The 23,618-nt window shown below is 40.3% G+C and overlaps 2 protein-coding genes across 12 annotated transcripts in view; one reads left to right on the top strand and one right to left on the bottom strand.

Moving 5' to 3' along the window:
• The first annotated feature begins 2,024 nt into the window (after positions 1-2,024).
• Positions 2,025-19,848, top strand: CENPJ (centromere protein J). Of its 6 annotated transcripts, none has more exons than XM_064645276.1 (16): positions 2,025-3,019; positions 4,959-5,082; positions 6,156-6,452; positions 7,131-7,185; positions 8,482-8,587; positions 8,878-10,495; positions 13,198-13,330; positions 14,109-14,274; positions 15,307-15,546; positions 16,163-16,262; positions 17,406-17,503; positions 18,173-18,271; positions 18,384-18,524; positions 18,659-18,743; positions 18,837-18,957; positions 19,508-19,848. In XM_064645276.1, exons 1-16 carry the CDS (start codon positions 2,642-2,644, stop codon positions 19,698-19,700), a joined length of 3,954 nt encoding a protein of 1,317 aa, XP_064501346.1. In that variant the 5' UTR covers positions 2,025-2,641; the 3' UTR covers positions 19,701-19,848. The 6 variants fall into 6 exon arrangements, with proteins under 6 accessions (XP_064501346.1, XP_064501347.1, XP_064501349.1 ...); XM_064645277.1 differs by having other exon boundaries at positions 2,026-3,019; positions 7,041-7,185; positions 18,837-18,943; XM_064645279.1 differs by having other exon boundaries at positions 2,026-3,019; positions 7,041-7,185; positions 18,837-18,935; positions 19,508-19,649.
• Positions 19,849-20,992: 1,144 nt separating this feature from the next.
• Positions 20,993-23,618, bottom strand: part of RNF17 (ring finger protein 17) — a 41,702-nt gene continuing 39,076 nt past the window's right edge. For all 6 annotated transcript variants that reach the window (XM_064645268.1, XM_064645273.1, XM_064645267.1 and 3 more), the window contains 3 exons: positions 22,495-22,684; positions 22,021-22,122; positions 20,993-21,173 (listed from right to left, as the gene is read on the bottom strand). In XM_064645268.1, coding sequence (XP_064501338.1) covers positions 22,024-22,122; positions 22,495-22,684 — 289 coding nt within the window. In that variant the 3' untranslated portion in view covers positions 20,993-21,173; positions 22,021-22,023. The remainder of the gene's footprint in view (positions 21,174-22,020; positions 22,123-22,494; positions 22,685-23,618) is intronic.

The raw sequence follows: 23,618 nt of genomic DNA, 5'->3' as shown, positions 1-23,618 counted from the left end.
TTAACAATGTGTAATGTTTATGCTTATGTATAATGAATATTCATGAAGTAGCTGAAAATAAATGTAGAACAATTGTCTTCTTTGGGTGTGACAGGCGTTGGGAGTTGTTGAACCCCCTCCCTGATCACCCAGCGCTGAATTTGCTTTTATTATATAATAAATTCTGATTGGAAATCACCCGATTGGGTTTCTATTTTTCACACGTAGACAGTATATTCCATAACTTGCCAAGCAAAAGTCCAGGAAAAATGATAGGAGGTATGACAGAAAGAGCCCTATGGGACTGTTGAAAGAAACAGCAGAAATTAAAACTCGTAGTACGCACCTGAAAGGGCTGTTCTGGGCTTGTACAACCCAGAGCTCGATTTTGTACCTGCCCACAACAGCTGCGGAACCAGGACACAGCCGGCGACACACCCCACGATTTTGGAGCGTGATGCTCTATCCCTGTCTGGAGTTTAGAGGAAAACATTAATTTCGCTCAGTAAAAGCATGTCTAAAGCACAAAACGTTGGGGAGCTGGGGGTTGCTTTTTGCCCACTTATCTTTGCGTTCCTGCCGCTATTTCAAGTTTAAAATGTGTGAGTAGCCGCAGGAACAGCACGCTGGAAGTCTCACTCCGGCAGCTTCACCCCAGCAGCAGAGCGGCGCTGACCCAAGATACATTCCGCTCCGCCCCCCGAAGGGCTGTCATCGGGGAGGACCCGAGAGTCACCTGGACCCGCGGAACGCCTTCGGGAGCCAGGAGCAGTCCCAGCTCCGGAGCGAATCCCGCCGCCACTTCCCGCCCTGACATCCCCGGACAGGAGCCGGGCAGAGCTTTCGCTGTTGATGCCTATTAACGGCCTCTTCTCCGCGGGGCTCTCGGGAGCTGTAGTCCCAAACTCCTGCCTTCCCGGCCCGGCCGCCGGGCGGATCCACGGCCTTCGAACTACAGCTCCCAGCGTGCCGCGCGCCGGGGCGGTGCCCGCCTGTGGCGCCGGGAGGCTGTGCGATGGCGGCAGGTTTGTAATCGAAGGAGAGGGCTGGCGGCCGGGACGGCGCGGCTGCGGGACCACCGTGAGGAGCGGCGCCGGGGCTGGGGCTGGGGCTGCCGCCCCGCTACCTGCGAGGGACCGCGGGTCGGAGCTGTCGTGGTGCGGGTGCTTCGGGGCCGGGGAGCAGCGGGCGCTGTGGGAGCACTTAGGGCGTCCTGTGTGAGGGCGGTGTCCGTGTCCGTGAGGGAAGGAGGGCGCCGGGCCTGACCCCTCGGCTCGGCTGAGGAACGTGGCTGTGCTCGTCTCCCCACTGTCGACCTTTGCGGAGATTCCTTTGTCCCTCCTCTCCTTCCCGGTACGGGTCGGCCTGATCCCTGCCAGCTCCTGCGGTTGGCACCTCCGGAAGGTGCTGCTGCCGTGAACTTCCTGGGAAGGTTCAGACTGGCAGGCGGCCCCCAAAGGGTCTCCGAAAGGTGACGGGTAAAACAGACCGTGGACCTTGAGGGCTTGAATTTGCCTCTGCAGGAATCTGCACCTCACTGGGGAACTTCCCGTAGCGTCACAAAACAGAAGGCAGTCGGAAAACATCTCAGTAAGGGAATTGCGCTGTTTCTCCCAGTCGTGCTTTCAAACTCTGCTTGGAAGCATAAGCCTTTTTACAGTAGGAAACTTAAGTGAGAGCTGACATGAACTGATACCTTGGGAACAAGGAAGCTTTATGGAGTTATTTCATGATCACCAGGACTGTTGAGCCTGGGCTGCTGTGGTTGCCTGTCCTTTGTCCCCTGCCCCTTCTTTCCTCTGTGTTTCCCCTGACACACCATATGCACAAGCAGAGGGTTACTTGCCCTGCGGCTAGTTTGAGATAGCAGGGCTAAGTGGCCCGGCTCCTGCTGCCACACTGTCATCGGCAGCAGTTCTGTCTCTTTTTCTTCCTAAGTGAGGAAGTCACTTTGGGTCTCCTCCCTACCTGAATTCATTCATGGTTTATGGTACTTTTAGGATATGTTGCAGTCTTCAAACTTTCTTTTGGATGGATTACAAAAAAAAAAAAAAAAGTAAGTTTTTGGGATAAAGAAGCTAACAGGCAGCATGGTTGTAGAGTTTCCATGAGAAACAAAGGAATACAAAAAAATGATAGAGTTGAATTGAAATATAGGTAGTAAAATGTTTGTATTTAGACGGGCATATTTGAAACTTTGCATTAATATGAATGTCCTGTGGGGGAAATCTTTCAACTCATTACCTGTCTTCTTTTGTTGCAAGTGTTTAAAGGAAATTCTGAATCCTTCTCTGTACTACTGAAGAGAATATTATACACAGCATTGTAATATTTGAAATTATATCAACTGCACTCAAATAAGACGATTAAGAGTTGGATTATGTTTATATTCTGTACAGAAAGTGTTTGTTACTTCTTATCCAAATGCTTTCTATTGATTGTGACGTATTTTTATAAATACACCAGATTGGTTAAAAGAGGGTAACTTACTGGGAATCTGTTATTGTAGATTTCTTATTTTGTTTATCTGCTTAATTTTTAGGTAGATAACTGTCCATACCAAGTACCTGGAACTTTGAAATTTATATTGTCCTAACCCTACATAACGTAACATTGTTATGTTAATGCTAATCAGCAAAGAAAGTGGAGTACCATTTACAAGATGCCAACTGTTGAAAATCCGAGTGGTGAACAGAACTTCATTGCACATTGGATGTTCAATAGTTCCCGTGCTGGAGTCTTGTTAGATCCTAGTTTTACAGGTTTGAACTTCAAGAAAGAAAATTTGTTACCTGGACCTGAAAATATCACAGCTTTACCTGCCGAAGTGTTGCATCTTTCAGACGCCTGTTCTGTAAGTGATGACTCCCTGTGTGAAGAGTCTGGCAGCTCTCATACACTTCAGCAATACAGCACTGGAACATCTTTTCCAGCAGCAGCATGTAATGTGGAAAGCTCTAAACCAGACTTTGTCTGTGGTGAAGTGGATGGTCAGAAAAAATCCGGTAACAGTGACCCACTCTTAAAAAGGCTTGAACAGGTAAAAGTCCTAGAATTCCTTGACGTACACCCATTAAGATTTAGTTTTTTCCTGCAGATGATTTGTCATGTCTGGAAGTAAGCAAACTCCTTGCAATGTATAGACCACAGCAAGCTTAAAGAGCAAGTCCTAAGTTACGGTTACATGCACATAAAAGTTGTTGTCCTCCTCATGATGTGCAGTTACAGAGAGTCTAACTGCCATTGTTTCCAGGTGGTGCGGGTTCCAGTTTAAAGCTAAATTGTTCTCAAAATCATTTTACCTTTAAAGGTGCACACAGTTTTACAATGTCCCATTGTTTCTTCACTTGAAACTGTGGAAATGGGGTGCTGGTCATTACAGTGGTAGTAATACCACAAGTATTCTCAATGTAGTTAAGTTGTATGTTCTTGTATCTATAGCAACATCTTTTGTTAGTTCTCAAAGTAGGTGTGAACACTGATATACCTGGTTCCGTTTAGATAAAGAGAGTTGTTAGTGTTGAATGTGCTAAAGTATCCAAGACATCAGGACAAAAAGATCTGGAATTATAATGCTGTGATGTTACTTACCTTTTTTTTCTAATGCAAGAATGTCAGGTAATCCGCTGTGTCTGTATGTGTGCTTATAGCTCTTCCCAATTACTAGATACAAATTGTGTTAGCTGAAAGTGTTCAGCAGCACTTTAATAGATCTTACTGTTAAGGATTAAGAACTCTCTTACCTCCTTGTCCACTCTGCCAGCAGCTACATCAGCACTAATCTCTGTGTCTGTTCACTTGAGAGAGAGAGAGAGAGAGAGAGAGAGAGTCTCTAGAGTAGAATTCCACAACTTTCTTGGTGCTATAAAAGTTTTGTCCTGTATTTTACATGATAGGAAAATATTTATTCACTTTTTAAATATTGTCAGCAGTATCAGTCAGTGGCTAAATGACAAATATTAGCTGGTTAATTGGTATCTTAAGTTATTGACAATCTCTAACAAAAAAATAATCTGATGCTTGTCACAGCATGAGATTTTTTTCAGTTTGGTTTTCTGAGGATATTATTATCAGAACAGGTATGATTAATTTAGTAAGTGAAGGGGATGGAGATGAGCCTTGGGTGATCTTTGGATCTTGATCACTAGCTCACAACTTCTACTTGCATAGTGCCTTCTGTTTATACTGGGACTACAAGGGAAATTCAAGGGAATTTTTTTTTCTTACCTGTTGAATGACAGTTGTGGTCCAGTTGTTGATCTGTGGAAGGAATTCATCAGACCTTTCCTTTGGAGGAGCTGGAACTAGCACATATGTATGAGTGAGAGATACAAAGATGGACACAGAGGCTCACCACCACCCATTGCTGTGGTTTGGTAGCGTACAGAATGCCCTGCCTTCATATGACCCTCAAAGTTGGTATTGAGGCAGGGCCAGGGACTCCTGCTGCACAAGAAAATGAAGATTGGATTACTGAATTTAATCAGCATTTTAATTCTTTTTTTTTTTGCAAGTAGCTTCATGAGTCTTAATGTTGCTCAGTGCTCTTTCCCCTCTCTTGTTCTTTTGTATCAGTATTGTTCACTGTAACTGAGACTTTTGAGAGAGGAAAGAAAAAAAATCCACTTTTTCTAAAGCTTTAATTATTATGAAGTATTTAATACTTTAATAAAAACACAGCATAGTAGAAGTTGACATTGAAAGAGCAGGATTGAAATGTTTTTCCCATGCAGTAGAAATGAATGTTCTGATTTCTATTTTTTGCAGATTGGTCAATTAAAGACTAGTGGAACTGTTAATCGCGCAAAGTGGAAATAGCATGTGTATTCTTAGATAGAAAAATTCTTAATTTTCTCTGTTACACTGGCCTAATGGAGCATCTTTAAAACAATAAATACCTGCTGTCTTGATGCTGCTAATCCGGTGGCACATTCTAAATAAACCTAGCCTCTAATACATTTATTTTTTTGTTTGAAAAGCTGAAGGAATTGCAACGACAGAAACAGGAACAGCTAAAGAAACAACAGATGGAGCAACTTCAATGGCTAATGGAAGAGCAGCAAAAGCTACTTAGCATGGTATCTGGCCAGACAGCAGCTCTTGGTAAGTTGAGAAAAAAAGCACATGACGTACTTCGAATAAACTGAAAAATTTAATCTCATTTTCCAGTTAAAATCTTAAAGTGTATTCTGTGTTCTTCATCTTAAGATTTGATTAGTCTTCATCTTTGACTTGATTAGTCAAAGATAAATGTTGCATTGCTTCAGTGCCTGAAAAATTGAGTGCTGCTGTCGAAGGAATACCGTCCTGTTTTTATAAAATGCCAACTGTAACTGTAACTTGATCAATATGCACTATGATGTGTAAAACAAAGTTACTTTCCTTTCTGATTAGCTGTTTTTCACAGTACTTTTGATTGCTTTAAACTTTTAATGGCCAGTCTTCGCAAGCGAAGATTTGGGAAAGGTCATAAACCCTTCGAGCCTGCGCAGTGGATTTTTTAGGTGAGACACAGCGTGCGCTGAACTGAGCCCACCCTTTAATCCTGAGGTTCATCTGCCGGGGCTGAGCAAAGCTTGGACAGTGGCAGTGAGGTCCCCAGGACGTAGCTGGATTGCCATTCAAGGCTGACGAGCTCCAGCTGCCCGGGGGGCCGGGAATTGAACCCGGGTCGCAGCGGTGCGAGTCCTGCACTCTAACCACTAGACTACCAGAGGCCCCAATGCTTTAAACTTGCAGTGTAGCCAAATGAAGTTCCCCGTCTTTGTGTTCATGCACATGGTGTTCAGGTAATGATCTGAACTAGACTAGAAAGCTGATCTGTATTTAAAAACAAACACTTGTAACTTGTATCAGTTTTCCAGTCTTGTTTGCTGTGTGCACAGAGAGGGGACAGTTCTTGGCTGGAAAAAGCTTTTAGAGTTGAGCAGTGGTATTTTCTTCTCTTGGCAGTATCAGTCCAACCTGATTTAAATGATTTTCTGAGACAATTCATTTAGGGCTTATCTTAGGACAACAAAAGCAAGATTGCCTAATCACTTATTCTTGATCAGTAATGTTAGAATGGAGGCTGGGTGATCAATCTTGTTCCTCAGTGCCATTTCTTTTCTCCTGTGGAACAGTAGTGTTGTAATACAAATACAATGACACAGCCATTTTTTTCTTCTAATTTTAAGGCTATGCTCCAACAGCTGAAAGTCAAAAGGTAAGACCTGGGCATTCATCAGGCTTAACAACTTTACACCAATTGCCATCATCTGGATATCAGAATATCTTTGAAGACAGAACTCATGCTCCGATTGTTGCTTCATATACACAAGACAATGATTCTTTACCAAAGTTAAACAACAAAGAATGCACCTCATCTTTGAAGAACAGTCTTTCAGAAGTGTCTGCCTGTGAAAAGCCAGGTCCATGTGTGCCTATGAAAAGGCCAAATTGTTTGAACAACAAGGAAGACAAATACATTACTGGTTAGTCATTTATAGAAAGATAAATTGGTGGTGGGTTATTTTCCCCTTGTAGTTACTGAGCATAATTTTATACAGCTTATTTTGAAGATCTTCTGATTTTTGTTGGTTTACTTGATTTATTGGTTGGTTTACTGACAGCTTACAAACCTCAGAGTGTTCCCGTTGTTGTCCATGGGAGCTTTGTTAAAAGCAGTATGAGACAAAAATCACATTCTTCTCAATTTATACATACATATGTGGGAAACAGAAGCTTGATAAGAGAGCTCTTCAGTAGAGCAGACATCAAAATTTGTTCACTTATTTTTTTAAGCCATACATTAACAATAGCAAAGAAGATAAACAATCAGAATGGATTATTTAAAGTCTGTGGAATTTTTTTAATGCATAATTGGATGTTCCCATAAAAAGAAAGTGCAAATTCAAATAAAAATTAATTTGGGGAAATCTTAGGACTATTTTGTGTAGGAATTAAGATGACATTGCCATGAAGCTCCCTTCTGGTTTTAATCTGACCTGAATGCTGGTTAAAGTATGTGCTGAAAACTGATTTGTTGTTGGGACAAAAAGAAAATTCTGTTACTTTCATAGGAAAAAACATGTGGTGTCCAGAAAAAAAGATGGAACTATTAATGGAGAGTGAAGATAATCACATTGATTCTTTATGTGTGGGAATTGCAGATCTCTCTGAAAATTCCAGCGGAGGTGAACATTTGCGGACTAATACAGAGGAAAGGTAATTCAGACCACGCTTACCCAGTTCTTATCAATAACACAAGTTTGGTTGAATTCTGAGTCCTGATTAGAAGATGTGATACTTGCAATTTATGTAGCTTTCTCAACCAAGGATTCAATTTTTCTGGATACTGTGGTGACCTGTAATAAGAAGGGCTCTTGCTTGAAATTGCTTGTGCTGTAAAAGATGTGATGTTGTGTATTGGAGGAAGAGGTGTGTGTGCAACCTGGGGTAATGCCAGCTTAGAAGCATGTTTTAGTATAGCTCAGTATATAAGCAGTTATAATTATTGTTCCCAGTTTATTACAACCTCCTATCCACTGTTAGGTGCTGAAAGTAGTAACATGAAGGAGGAGTGTGACTGTGACTTTTTAGTCAGGAGTTAAGATTGTTTAAAATGTTAAATGCCAGTTTGGATGGAGCCCTGAGCAACCTGGTGTAGTGAAAAGTGTCTCTGCCCATGGCAGGGGGTTGGAACTGAATGATCTTTAAGGTCCTTTCCAACTCAAACCATTTTGTGATTCTGTGAAATGTCTGTATATGGCTAAGAACTAATGACAGTGCTTGTGGCAGAAGCCTTCTCATGTATGTGGCCAGGTTTTGGTAGTGGGGGGCTAAGGGGTGGCTTCTGTGAGAAGCTGCTGGAAGCTTCCCCTATGTCTGGTAGAACCAATGCCATCTGGCTCCAGGATGGACCTGCCACTGGCCAAGGCTGAGCCCATCAAGGATGACAGTGACACCTCTGTGATAATATACTTAAGAAGAAATAAAAAGTTACTGTGCAAATGAAATTGCGGCCAGAGAAGAGTGGAGAACATGTGAACAACAGTATGAACACCAGGGCCAGTGGAGAAGGAGGGGCAGGAGGTGCTCCAGGCACCAGAGTTGAGGTTCCCCTGCAGCCCGTGGTAAAGACAATGGTGCAGCAGCTGTGCCCCTGCAGCCCATGGAGGTCCACAGGGGTGCAGAGATCCACCTACAGCCTGTGGAGGAGAACCATGCTGGAGCAGGTGGATAACTGGAGGAGGCTGTGACCCCGTGGGAGGCCCATGCTGGAGCAGGGTCCTGACAGGGACCTGCAGACCTGTAGAGAGAGGAAAAGTGAAAGAAACCCAAAACCTGCATACAATATATTTTATATATGTGTATTAAATGTTGCAGGGGTTTGATAAACTGTTTCTCAAAAGATAAACATGTAGTGCTAAAATGCATTTCTCAGATTAACCTAATGACTGAAACACCTCATGATTTGTCATCTTTTATACAATTACACTATTTTTTCTTTAATTACACTAGACCTATTAAAGCTGCAATACATGAGAAGAAACAGACCTTTGAAGAATTCTTGGAAGAACAGATACAACTAGAAGAGCAGCGTCTGGAGCAAAACCAGAAGTTGCAGGTTATTTATTAATATTTTTAAAAACTTTATTCTTCTTCCTGTTTTGTGTCAAGATGTGATAGGTGCTTAAAAATGTAAAGGGTACATGCTGGTATTGAAATCTAACATGTTGGATTCCTAAAAATAAAACAGTAAGTGTCAAATACTCCACTTGTTTAAGTCTTTAGAAATCCGGTAGAAATGTACCATCTAAATTCCTACTCTAATGTGAGGTTTATTTGAAGAAATCTTCATACTGTGTGAGGAGCTTTTTAACATTTTGTGGTTTACTTTTCTTTACTCATTTTCAGGAGACAAATGGATCAACTGTTCAAAAACCAGTGACCAAAAGACCCTTCCTGAAAAGAGGAGAAGGCTTAACAAGATTCACTAATGCCAAATCTAAAATTACAAAACTCGGAGAAAACACCTCAAAACTTCAACTAAGGGCTTCAGATGACAGAAATGTTATTAAAGTGGACAGATCACAAACACAGAAGAAAACTATGCCTCCTGGCAAAGAACTGGTTTCTGAAAATCCTTTTGCACCGTGTAAAAAATACAACCACCCCAATAAAGCAAAACATTGCCCTATTCAGAAGATGGTGGTACTCAGGAATCACAATGGAGAAAATATCTTGCCATTAGAAACAAAAATGCAATCAGGAAAAAATTATGATGGACAGATGAGAGATTATTACGCATCAGAAATTAATAACAAAACAGAAAATAAAGAGAACAGAGTAGAATTTGCTAAGTCTAATACTGGCAAAATCAAAGACAAATTGCCTGGCACAGAAAAGTCTCAGTTGTCTCAAGAGCTGGCCAGTGCCTTCTCTAATTCTAAACGTACTATAGGTCACCCTGTAAAAGATTCAGAACTATCTTTTGAAATTTCATTTCAGAATAAGCTGGAGAACTGGGAAAAAGAAAAAGAAAAAGAGACTCTAGAATTAGATGAGTTTTTGTTTCTAGAACAAGCTGCAGATGAATTATCTTTCTCAAGTAATTCCTCATTTGTGCAAAGGGTCTTGGATCGAGATCTGCAAACTTTAAAAGGCCGTAGAATGTCTTCTACCCCTATAAAGGCAAAACAGCAGCAAGTAAAGGTGCTGGCTGTCGAACTCACAAATGAGAAAAATGAAAGGGCAGACTGCATAGCACAGGAAAATATACATAATAGCCCAGTTATGCACTCAGTCTCAAATTCAGGAGCAGATTCTAGAATGAAGGATCCATTGAATAAAACAGACAATGTAATATTTTCAGCTTCTTCTGTGAAGACAGTTCCTGCTTTAAAAAGTAATCACTGGATTGTAAATGAAGATGAGGGCAGCGGCGATACTACTACAGATTCTGAGAGTAGATTTGAGGCCACATTGAAGCATGACAACAAGGATGCTAAGACATCCTTTGTGAACCATAGAGAAAGTGATCCGGAATTTTTTGATTGTGAAAGTTCTGTTACAGACATCAGCAAAGAAAGCATAAATGGAGATGCTGACCTTGGCTTGTCAGACAAAGATTGCAGTGCACTGTCAAAGCAAAAGATTAGAAGAGCTACAGACGATCACAGAAGTGTGTCATGTTTAAGGAGGAGTAAGTTTGAATTTGATGATGAAAGAACATGGAGTGATCTTGATGAAAATTATGTTAGCAGTGATTTACCTGAAAAATACACTAAAATACCTTCGCAGATGGACTTTCCCAGACAGAATGATTCACCTGTCCCAGATAAAGCAATAAAGAGAAAAGTTGCCTCAAAGAAAGCAGATGAAATGTCCAAAGAGCCTGCAGTGGAGAGTGATTCAAATGGACCTCCTGTATCAAACCTGATGATGAAACTGTTTCCTTCACTGAAACCGAAACAGAAGGCAGGCTGTCACTTGGAACGTGAAACCAAATCGAATGTGGAACAGGATCCAGGAGGTGAGAGAGCAGCAACTGGTAGGAAATGTTGAAGAGGACATATATTACAAGTCTTTCCTTCTAGCGCTTAAGCTGCAACCTGACATTGCACCAAAGGGTGTAAGTACAGACTTCTGCTGCAGGGAATGGCCCTATTCTCCCCTTACATCTCTGGTTGCATGTCTGATGCCAGGTCTGATGATTATGCAGATTGCAGAATGACTATAATTTGTGAAAACATTTTATTTTTATTTTATTATTTAGTTTTTCTTTTTTCCCCCTCTGGAGGCTATTTTTTTGTCAGATCAGCTCATTGAAGTAACTTGATCTGGAGCTGCTTGATCACTGTTTCTGAATCAAGGAAAGTGTCAAAGGCAAGCCAAAAACGAAGTGGTACCTCCCTTTCCACTACAGTGTGCATTTACACTACAGTAGGTTAATGCTATGCACTGCTAGGTTAGCTTGTTCCTCTTATAAAATACAAGGAAGTGGCAGCCCTGTCCATATTATCAAAGTGTAGTATAGTATCTAGAGAATTCATGTGGAATATGGGAAATGTGGATTCATTTCTTTGCTTTGCCCAAGTTGATTTCATCTGTATGGTTACAGTCTGTGGAGGACTGCCTCTAAAACTTCCTGTTGAAGCTGTTGTGTTTCTGCTATCATAAAACATGGAATTGTTCAGTGAAAGCATGAAGGCGCAGCCTCCTATTTAAATCTTCGGTCTGTAAGGTTGTGATCTTGGTTTCAAATGCTGCTCCAGTGAATGTTTAGGATTTTGTTTAGGTTTTTATGATAAGCCAGTTGATGTAATCTTTTTGGATTTCAGAAAAGCTTTTGATACCATCTCTCCCAGTATCCTTCTGGACAAAATGTCCAGCACACAGCTGGATAAACATGTCATGTCATGGGTGAGCAATTGGCTTATGAGACAGGCACAAAGGGTAATAGTGAATGGGGTGACATCAGACTGGAGACCTCTCACCAATGGGGTTCTACAGGGCTCCATCTTAGGTGCTGTGCTCTTCAACATCTTCATAAATTACTTGGACATAGGACTTGCAGGTACACTGAGTAAATTTGCCAATGATACTAAATTGGCAGGAACTGTTGATTCCCTCGAAGGCAGGGAGGCCCTGCTGAGAGACCTCAACAAATCAGAGGACTGGGCAATCACCAACTGTATGAATTTTAACAAGGGCAAGTGCCGGATTCTGTACCTGGGATGGGGCAACCCTGGATGTTCGTACAGACTGGGGAATGAGATGCTGGAAAGCAGTGCTGCAAAAAGGGACCTGGGGGTGCTGGTTGACAGCAAGCTGAATATGAGTCAGCAGTGCCCTGGCAGCCAGGAGGGCCAACCCTGTCCTGGGGGGCATCAGGCAAAGCATCGCCAGCTGGTTGAGGGAGGGGATTGTCCCGCTCTGCTCTGCACTGGGGCAGCCTCACCTTGAATATTGTGTGCAGTTTGGGGCACCGCAACACAAGCTATTAGAGAGTGTCCAAAGGAGAGCAACAAAGATGGTGAAGGGCACTGAAGGGAAGCCGTATGAGGAGCGGCTGAGGTCACTTGGTCTGTTCAGCCTGGAGGAGACTGGGGAGAGACCTCATTGTTGTCTACAACTTCCTTGTGAGAGGCACTGATGTCTTCTCTGCAGTGACCAGTGATAGAACCCAAGGGAATGGCCTTGAAGTTGTGTCAGGGGAGGTTTAGGTTGGATACTGGGAATAGGTTCTTCACCCAGAGGGTTGTGGGGCACTGGAACAGGCTCCGCATGGAAATGGTCACAGCACCAAGCCTGACAAAGTTCAAGAAATGTTTGGACAGTGCTCTCAGGAACATGGTGTGATTTTTTGGATTGTCCTGTGCAGGGCCAGGAGTTGGACTCAATGATCCTTGTGGGTCCCTTCCAACTCAGAATATTCTGTGATTCATAGGAAAGCTGCTACTTCTACTTATTGTTTTCTGGAGAATGGATTGTGTAGGGTTGTTTAAAGGTACCTGCTAGATGTTTGCAGGAAGAGGGGTAGGGGTTTTTTTACAGAATTTGAGAGTATTTAAGGATGAACAAGGTAACTATCTACACTGCAACATCAATATTTAGGCTCTTATGTTGCATACTCAGACTATTATAACCCTGGGATTGTTAAGTAGGGACTGAACAGCAAACTGGGATGGCAAAAAAGCCCACAAAAACCCTTCCTATTATCAGCCTCTGCAAGAGATTTCACATCAGTGTTGAGTGTGAGCAGACATTGTTGTAAGTAAAACTTGAAAAAACTTATAACCGTAAACTTTCCTATTTGATATGCCTTCATACTGGTGCATATATATAGTATGTACATGTACATGGTAAATGTGTATGTACATTCATTATACTCTTATGCCTTCATTTTATCTCTCTGGTTTGATGTGAAGCCCTTCACATCCAGTTCCAAATATATGTTAGTTCTATGAAGATGACCGATGTAATCAATACTTAAAAGTACTGTACAGGGATGATAGATCTACTCAATATTTGAGGTACTTCAGTAAATAGTACAGAATGCTCTAAAACGTTAACTTCTGTGTTATTTGAATAGTAGAAGAGTTTACAATGTTACTACTGTCTCTAAAATATTTTTATTTTTTTTTTACAATTTTTAAGCTGGTATGTAATAATTGTTTTCTTCAGTCTTACGGATGCTGCTTAGATAACGTGCATCTGGCTGTGCTTTGACAGGAAATACTGTTCCATCCCAGCTACTGAGAGAGAGACTCACTGAATTGGAAACTGAAATAGAGAGATTCCGAGCTGAAAACACAACTCTAAGTAAACTCCGTGAAGAAAGAGAGCAGGCCTTGGCAAATATCAGGTAATTTTTAAATGAAACATTTTGGTTGCATTCACTTACACAGTATGTTGCAGAGTGTCACGATGTTCAGTTACCAACAGCACAGGTAAACAATTCATGTGTATCAGTTACAGTGGAGATTGGTCAAGAGACTTAGACAGAAATTATAGTATTAAGAATCTCTGCTAGGTTAATATGTTACCATTAAAAGTTATACTTGAGAGAATTTGTGTACTTTTGTTCTGAGGGATAACACAGTCCTAAACTGGTCTTGCAGAACTGATCTTCACACTAACATGACTGATGCTTTTGCTTTGGATTGGATGTTTGTACAAACTGAGAATCTTTTAATTTGTACTGGGGCATTTATAAGCAACATACAGAGTAGAATAATTGCCTCTGATGACTTAAATGTGGCACACCTGTTCCTACCACAGCCATTTTTGTTTGGAAACAGTATTGTGTCTTTGGCTGATGTTTGATTTGTGACCTTCTGCTACTGGCAGATTCTTTTCCCTGGTACTTTTAGAGGAATGGAATATTTAGCCAAATCTTTTCTAAATTCAGGATAACTTTTGTGACTAGAAGATATAAAAATATAAATTGTTGGACTCCAAACACTGTGTGATAATTCTTACTCCTTAAATAAGTAATACCATTTATAGGTAAGTCTTCCTGGAGGTAATAGATGTTGGGTTGGAATCAATGACCACAAAATACTGAGTCTTCATTTTTTTTCTTAAAATTCAGATTTGAAGTAGATTTGGGCTAAAACAACAACTTTGTTTCATAATTATAGGAAAGAAATTGCAGACTTTGAGCAGCAGAAAGCCCAAGAACTGGCTGAAATAGAAGAATATAAAAAAAAGGAAATGAAAAAACTGCAAAAGGAGCGCAAAGTTTTTGAAAAATATACTGCAGAAGCTAGAGCAATTCCAGATAAAAAAGAACGTGATGAAATTCAGGTATAAGAACGTATTATTCTTCTAGTCCACACAGGAACATGGAAATTCAATTAAAGGCAGTCAACAACTATGTTGTAACTTAGTTGAAAGTTTACAAGTGATTCCAAGATGGGAACTGGTAGCAGATATGGGTTAGTGGTGGACTTGGCAGTGCTGGGTTTACAGTTGGATTCCATGATCTTGAAGGCTTTTTCCAATCTAAATCATTCTAATTGAGGAAGAAAACTACAGTCTTCACAAGGTTGTTTGATGGTTTTTAAGGCAAAAACTCCTAACAAGCAAATCTTTTTGTCACATTTCCATAGTAAAAACTGCTCGTGACTGTGATAGAATGATCTTCAATTTTGAAACAAAATTACCAGAGTTAAAATATTAAGTTGTAAGTTTTTATTCATGGTAGTGGATCAAAATGCAAAGTAGAACTGCACAGTTTTATTCTAACTGTTGTACAGTTGATGTAGTAATCTTCTACAATTTTTAGAGTTTCATTTTTCATCTTCTGGTATCAGATTGTTTGTTCCTTCCTTGTCAGGATGTATCACGTATGAGATGTACAGACAAGTCACATTAAGCACCACACAGGGATTTCCCTCGTCCTTCCCTACACATTTTCCTTACTTCAAAAGACTGAACTGGCTGTGCAGATTTACGTGTGTTTTGTGTTACTGTGTCCTCCCTTGTTTTTCCTGTGCCAAGATTTTTGAAGGGCCCTGTCAAGGGTAGCCTTAATGATTTAATGTTTGTCTCAAGTGTATTTGTACTGGCCAATCTATTAAGTGTAAAGGATGCCAAGAGAGCAATAAAAACAATTACTGTGATAGAAGTTGAGCTTATAAAGTTGGTAGTCTAAAGTAAATCTCTTTCAGGGAAGAAAACTTCTGTCTTTCACCCTCTGCACTACTAAGTTAACCTTACTTTTTTGCCACTCTTGTGCCTTTTTTGTGTGCTTGTATTTCTATTAGAAATTAAAAAAATATTTTGATATATTAAAAAATGAAAGCTCTTTAATTTTTAAATGTGCATTTTTCTAAGGCTTTAAAACAACAGATTGCAGAGTTACAGGAAGATTTAAAACGAAAAGAGGCAAAATGGTCAACTACCCATCGGCGCCTGAAAGATCAAATAGAAGCTTTAGTAAATGAGAATTTGGAGCTAAAAGAAGAAGTCAAAATTATGGAGAAGTTCCGTCTAGAAGCCTGGAAGAAAACAGAAGCTGCTGGAAGCAAGAGGAAAATAGAAAACTCTGCGATGGCTTTAAAAAGAGCAGAATCTGTACGTTATTAATTTTGGTGTTTTACATATATCTGTGTGTGTTTTACATATATCATGGGTTTTGTGTCATATACTTGGATTCCAATAGCTACAACTTAGCTGTTTAATTTACTAATGTGGGGACTACAGTAGTGGTGACAGAGAATTTTGCTAATGTCACATTCTTTCCAGATGTGAATGTTCACAATGTGCAACATCCCTTTCGTTGAGGAACTCATCTTAGAAATTCAAAATTATGCAGTTATAAGAGAAAAATCATTGGTGGGGTCTAACCTGTGACCTTCTGCCCCTTAAGGATCAACCACAAAAAGCAGGGAGTTCACAACTGTCTAAAGCAGTTATATTAAAGCAGTTTTTTAACTGTAACTATTATTCTGGATTGCTTGCACCAAATTAACATTCCGTAGTTGTTGGTAGTGAGGGAGCAGATGGAGGAAGAGCTCCAAAGTGCATCTTGGGCTACATCACATAAGCGTTTCTGCTGACCAAGTCTCAAAAATGTATAGTTGGTGAAAAAAGCTTCCACTGACTTTCATGTCATATGGTCAATAAATTTTGTTGATGCTGTATGAACAGTTTTATGTCACATAAACCACAGATACTCCCTTTCTTTTAGTGTCTACCAAATAGAGGCTCCAAAAGTCAAACTGCATCTCTGCTTCTTCCAGTACAGAAGTGCAGCAAAATGAATGGCAAAAGTTATTCACAGGCAAAAGGTAAAAATGTTTTTCTGATCAGAGAATTCTGTTAAGTCTTTAAAACTAATCTGAATTTTTGCTTTGTGGAGTGCATCACCACCTCAAAACTAGTAATGGGCTTGAACATAGGGTAGGATTCTGGAGAAAGCTGTGATGAGACCAATCTCAGAGTGAGAATGCTTCTGGTCATATTTGGTGGTCTGGAGCATAGCAGAAGGTGTTTTCTGTAATCCAAAATGGCATTCATCATTTGTGTTCTCCAAGCTGTTGATTAGATCACAGAATCATAGAACAGTTTGGGTTGGAAGGGACCTCAAAGATCATCTAGTTCCACCGTCTGGCCATGGGCAGGGACACCTTCCACTAGACCAGGTTGCTCAAAGCCCCATCCAACCTGGCCTTGAACACTTCCAGGGGTAGGGCATCCATAGCTTCTCTGGGCAACCTGTTCCAGTGTCTCACCACCCTCCCAGTGAAGAATTTCTTCCTAACTTCTACATGACTGTGTTGAGAGCATTGGAACTACTGTGTCTCTTCTGAATCTTCTGTTATCAGGATCTATAATCATATGGGCAATGCTGTAGCAGGTATTTGTTGTTCACATTTAGGAGTAAAGCCTGTTTGCCTTCCTAATGAATAATCAATGGAAAGTAACTGCAGGGTATTTTTTGACACTTCTGACAGCTCAGCCAACCATCGTGTTACATGTTAGAGGAGTATGTTTCAGAATTGGAGGTGTTTTTATTTTGGTAATTTGACAGGAGAGTCATGGGAAAAGTATGCTGATCAGTTCCTGTTAAAAAGGTTGTATTAATCTTATTTTATTCATTACAAGGCGTAACTAAAAATGTTGTCTAAATTCCTGGGGAGAGGGGAGGGAGTCCTGTGTAAATCTACAGAGATGAAATAGGAGAAGAAAGTGTGTTTACGCCTATTGCAATGATTCTTCAGTTGTAGATTCTTGCTGACACAAGAAGCAAGGGTAGTGACTGATTCTTTTACTGGCACATGCTGATTCTTTTAATAAATATGCTGCTTTCAGTTACTACTGCACTTAAGAAATGTAGGTGTCCTGTACAACTTGACCTCATATATAATTGTAACACTTAAACCATACTTTAATTTCAGTGTCCAATTTAACTGTTACATGTATCTGAGTAGGAAAACTTTCTAGAACACCTGCATCCGGACCTGCTAAGGACAGAAGCAACTCTGAGACAATAACAGCACTAGAAGATTCTTCTAAGACTTTTATGGTAGTAAGTCCTGATTTTTAAGGGAGAGGAAAAAGCCTAAAAGAAAATGTTATTTGTATTTAAATGAGTAGCTGGAGGGTGATGGATAAGGCTGTTGACTCACCTTCTTATGTTCAACTTTTACGGTCATACCAGAAAATGGCTAGTCAATGAAGAGTGCTTTACCTATATCTAGTAGATGCATTATTCTTTGGCTCGGGAAAGAAAATAAACTAATAATTTCTTGCTCTTTTGAATTTTGCAAAATGTTTTACCATTTAAGAAAGTTAAAAAGGATGGGTGTTTATATGCTCCATGTAGGGCAACTGTGCAAGGATCTTGTAAGTAGTTGAATTAATTCTTACATTAATTGCTGTAGGTAACATTCAGGCTTTATGGAACTTCATCATTTCATACCTTAATGTGGATCTCTTAAGGAAACTGAGCACCATGCTACAACACACCATTGAATTCCACTTTAGTTCAGACTACAGCTGACCAGGGTCAACCAATTATTGCTGAGTCTGAGTCTGTTTTACCATTTATATTATACTAGGAGTTGCTTAAACTCCAGGTTGTGGTTATGCCTTCCCACACTTGTCTTCCTCCCACAATGCTCCTTGTTTCCTAAAATACCTGTCAGCCTGGGGAAAAATGTATACAAAGCTTGATTTAGTTTTTTTGTCATCTCAGGACATCTCTCCTAACGAAGCTCATGTGTCACTACCATCTGGTCCTGCATATATGGGCAGTGAAGAGATAGAGAGAGAAACTACTTATCCTGATGGAAAGGTAAAATAAGAGCTTGGCACTTTGAAATTCAGGAAGACAGCTGTTATGAACGATGAATGACAACATAAAGTATGATGGCTCAATACTAACCTCTCTGCAACGTTTTCATTAGGTTGAGCAAGTTTTGAAAAATGGCTGTCACCTCGTATTTTTTCCCAATGGAACATGGAAAAAAGTGGGTTCTGATGGAAAGACTGTAACTATAACATTCTTCAATGGGGATGTGAAGCAGGTTATGCCTGATCAAACAGTGGTATGTATCCTGCATCTTCAGGCTTTTTCAATAAATATTTATTAAACATATATAAAGAAACACTTACTAAATACATGTACACACGTACTTAAAATTTCTTACTAGTTATGTTAAATCTGAACTGTTTTCTGCAGATTTATTATTATGCTGATGCTAAGACTACACATACTACATACTCTGATGGCTTAGAGGTCTTGCAGTTTTCAAATGGACAAATAGGTAAAGAAGACATCCAACCCACCTGTCAGAATTAGTGCCCATAGATATCTATGTATTTATGTAATAAGCATCCTGTCTCAAAATATATTTCAGAGAAGCATTATCCTGATGGCAAGAAGGAAATTACCTTCCCTGATCAAACTATTAAGAACTTATTTACAGATGGACAAGAAGAAAGTATCCTTCCAGACGGTACCATTGTTCGTGTTCAGCCGTAAGCTTTCCCTTCTGGGGTCCCCTGGCCTGGGGATGGGACAGGGGCACTATATGGTGACAGATCTAGTTCTACCAGTTTACATTTGAATGTACTGTACTGTGAACATGTACTTACTGCTTGAGTTTTGAGCTTTTCTTTTGGTAGCCTGGAGGAGACAAAGCCTGAATGCCTGAGCGTATTGTCCCGACCTGGGAGACTTTTCTGATTTGTATGTAATTCTAGAAAACACAGGAGAACAGGACTAGGAAGTGGGTCTGACTGACAGTGCTCAAAACATCCAGTTTTAATCTTTTCTTGGATTGTTGCAGCAATGGATTTAGTGCAGAGAAAGAGCAGAAGAGGCTCACAAGAAGCCATGTCAGTTTTGCAGAAACAGGTTTTTGAGTATGGCCAGCTGCGATGATATTTAACAGATTTTTCCACAAATACTGTATTTCTTAAAATTCTTACTTCATTTAGGCTTGCACAATTGCTGTTCTGAGATTCATCTTAAGCCTATGTCTGATCCTTACAAAGGATTGGTTGTTTTTTTTCCCCTTTAATGCAGAGACGGAAGCAAAACTATAGAGTTCAATAATGGCCAGAGAGAACTACATACATCACAGTTCAAGAGACGGGAATACCCAGATGGTTCTGTCAAGACTGTGTACATGAATGGACAGCAGGAAACAAAGTATGGCTCTGGGAGAGTCAGAGTAAAGGACAAGGATGGAAATATTATCATGGACACTAAGTTGTAGGCAGTGTCAAAACTGCTGAAGTGTTAAGACATCAGCAAAAATAATGTACATTTCTGTAAACAAGAAGCAAAAACCCTTTAAGCTTGTTGTGTATATATAGTGTTTATAGTTTTTACAAAATAAATTTATTTTTAAGTGAGTGCTACAACATCAGAGTTTTGCCAGTTTTTTTTCCCATTCCAACTTTTAAGGAGCAGTTTATTGATTCAGTATTCTGGCATGTGTGGTTTAAAGGCTGTTTTTTAAAATCAGCTGTCAGAGGAAATCTAACAGCTGTAGATTACCTTATTTTAGACATCTAAGAGAAGATTCCTCAATCCAAGTCATGCTGTTTTAACTCCTGCTGTGGTGAAATACAGCAGGTGGCCAGAATTAAGAGCCTGGGTGTCAGTTTACTTACTGCTTGACTTAAAAGAGTAAATGAATAGCAGCACTCCTATTCAGTCAGCCTTAGGCTATTCCTTTTCCTTCGTAATATTTTTTTTTCATCTCTCAGTTAGGAGGCAACAGCATTCACAGACCACAAAAATCTGTTCTATAAACTGCTCATCTATGTTCATAAGGCTAGGACAGGTTGAGACTGGGGGACAAGTTAATTCTCCAAGCTACTCAGAAACACCAGAAAATTAACAAAGGTCATCTCATCCAGTTCTCCCACCTCACAGATGTTTTTAAGCTGACTTGTCTTTTAAAATTCTGCAGTACTTACTCTAGAAAAGGGTTGCTGCCAGGCTGGCTGCTCCAATTCTACTTCTGTGGATGGTGAAAACTTCATTTCATTCTCTTGCACAGTAGAAGGTATTCACTTTCTTCACCTTGTCCCTTCTGCTCCCCCCCCTTTTCTCCTCAGTGAAAGCAAGCTCTGTCCTTACTTTGTCTATGCCATTTTGTACTCATGGGGAAGCAGTGAGAACTGCTTGTCCAGCCTGGTAAGCTGCCTTCACAGCACACCTGGGCACCACTGCTTAAAGTCAGCTTTGTACCCTTGCCTTCTTTCATGGGAGCTTGAGGATACAGATGTGTAAGGATATGTGTGTGTGAGCACAAACTGGAGCACAGGAGGCTCCCTCTGAACAGCAAGAGGCTTTTCTACTGTGAGGGTGACTGGGCACTGCAAGTGGTTGCCTGGAGAGGCTGTGGAGTCTTCATTGTGCATGTGTTTTCCTCCATGATCTAGACAAAACTTTCCACAGGGAGACTGAAAGGGGCTGAGCTTTGCATGTAGAAGATTTAGTACAATAGAGACATCCAAACAAACCTTACGCACTGTAGCAGTAAAGGAAAACAAGCTCTCAGATGCATGCTGAACAAACTTTATTCCCTAAACTCTGAAGTGAAAGAGGTGTAACAACAGAAACAAGAGAACAGCAACAATGCAAACATGGTTCAGAATAAAGACAGTAGTGCTCCCCCACCCAAACTGTTTGCTCCCTATACTAGACTGGTGCTGGAGATGTCTGTCATCAAATAAACCTGAAACACAAGGAGGAGTTATGTCACAATAACAGAACTATCATCTTCCCTTCAAGTCTTCTAACAAGATACTAGAACAACTGTGCCTAGCATCAGCTTTTTATCTGCTTCTTTACCACTGTACATTAGTTCTACCTACTCCTGTGAAAAGGGTATCACAGAACAATACTTAGGACTCCATGGTCAAAAAAGACTGAGATGTGAATATAAAGTTTCACTATTTCAAGATCAAAGGATGTTTGGAACATTATCTGTAAACATCTATTAGAAGAGTGCTTATTAAATGGGAGGGAAAAATACTAGATAAGAGAGTCAGCCAAGAAATCTGAAAATCCAAGTCTCCGCTGTTCTCTATGGATAACATGGTGTAAAGCTCTTAATTAAAAATATTCCATGTTTGACTAGATCTATGGACATCAATATGTCATTCATGGATGTTTGCCTGAGTAACCACTGGCACCTGCCATTGAGATCAAATGCCTAAAATAAAATTAATTTTTATCATATGGGCAGAGCACTCTGCCACACATCTGCAAATTACCTTCTTCAGTTACTGGCAGCAAAAGCTCTTTATGTTGTATCACCTTAGGGCTCTTTGTTTCAGTACTTGCTAGTTCTTAAACCTGTAACTGTGAGTTTCAGTAACAGTATGTAAGTAAAATAATTTTTTTAACAGCTTTTTGTTTTATATTAAGTACTTCATTAACAGAGTGAAAGTGGACAGAAGGGATTTTTTTAAAATAAATTCTAGTTGTCAACATTACTGGCAGTTTATACTTTGCTTTAAACTTCTGAAATCATCCTTCCAGAATAGTATGAATTTGTAGTTCATAGTCACTGTACTTACATGTCACTCATCCAACTCTGCAAGTCCCATTTCTATCAGTTTCAGATGAACTAGTTTTTTGTCATCTCCATACAAAGAAATGGTGACCTCTGGTGAAAGAGTCTGAAAGTTGACAGAGTTGACATTAACAGATTTAAATCTCAAGCTAACCAATACTGAAAGTTATTTTACTGGCTATACTCACTGCTTAAATGGAACTGTGAATATACAGAGAGTACTTAGTTTTTAAGTAAATAAAACTGGTTTTAAAACAGCAAGAATGCTCAAAAACTTTTTGACTGCATGTTTAGAAAGAGCACCACATCATTTTCTCTCTTCATTAGCCTTCCTCCAAAGTAAATGGTTCTCAGTTTTGAATTATGAGGGTAAACAGTAAAATAAATACTTAAAAATTAGAGTGCTAGTAAGAATTTTAGGCTGAGCAAGAGCTAGGAGGGGAAAAAAAAAAAGAAAAAAGAACAAAGTGATTCTCACAAGTATGGAAGCAGAGAGACGTTTTCCTTCCACGCAGTCCACCATAGCCCACAATGCATTCAGGCTCCACTCTGGGGAATAAGGAATTCTTTTCGTGTTTTTGTCATCTGAAGCAGGTTTAAATCCAGCCAAGAGAACTCGTACTGCCTGAACAGGGTACTTCAGGAGACAGTAAGGTATGTGACGCAATCTACAACAAAAAAGAGAAGTGTTTATCCACCTGTCAAGCTCAACTTTCAGTAAGGATGTAAGGATAGACTGCTGAATGGTTCATGCAGTAGGTTTACGGTGTGGAAACTGGGATCAGACTCCCTGCTCTGTGGTAAAATGCCAGCATCAGACTGAACAATTCCTCTGGCAGGCAGGCCCAGGCCTTAGCACAGTAAGGACTTAGCACAGTAACTATCACAAAGCAGTCCAGCATCCTACAGACCTCTCGGCCCACCTGGCATAAACTGCCTCCCCACCACAGCGCTTGGGGAGGAGTCTCCAGTGCCTAACAAAGACCTGAGCACAGAAATCCAAGTGCAAATCATCACAGTGCAGGTTCCACAAACCTTCATGTCATGTACAAAGTGCTTCATGCCTGAATGTGCTCTAGACACACTACTGGAAATAGGTACCTTGGGTCTGTATTATCATCTCCCCATTCTTCTATCTCTCTAACCCAGAAGCAAAGGAATGGGGAAGCAGAGCAGGAAATGCAACCCTGAAATAAAACAACACTATCTCCCACAACCCCAACAGTATGTGAAGCAGGAAACTGTTCAAATCCCATTTTGTCTTCAGCAAGGATTTGTAGATTCCCCAATGAACTCAAGAGCAAGTCAGTGTGAATAAGCAGTGTACATATAAAAAATATGTACATATGTACTATATATATGTATTATATACAGGTGTATGATAGTACTATCTACACACATACATTTATTCATTGTGAGTGTGTATACATATATACGCGTATGTGAGAGATTTAGACAAGCTTAGGGGACCCTAAAAGCCTGAGGTGGTTGATACACTCAGTTGACATCTGTGTGTCAGCACAGGAGCAGTTCTTAGTGTGGCTCAGTACCAAACAGAACAGGGATTTGAACTTCCATTTTCCACGCAAGCAGGGCAGTGTG

The sequence above is a fragment of the Pseudopipra pipra genome, chromosome 2 (genome assembly GCF_036250125.1).
Source record: "Pseudopipra pipra isolate bDixPip1 chromosome 2, bDixPip1.hap1, whole genome shotgun sequence".
NCBI lineage: Eukaryota > Metazoa > Chordata > Aves > Passeriformes > Pipridae > Pseudopipra > Pseudopipra pipra.
Note: the sequence above shows the minus strand (reverse complement) of the source record. Positions and strands in the feature narration are given on the sequence as shown.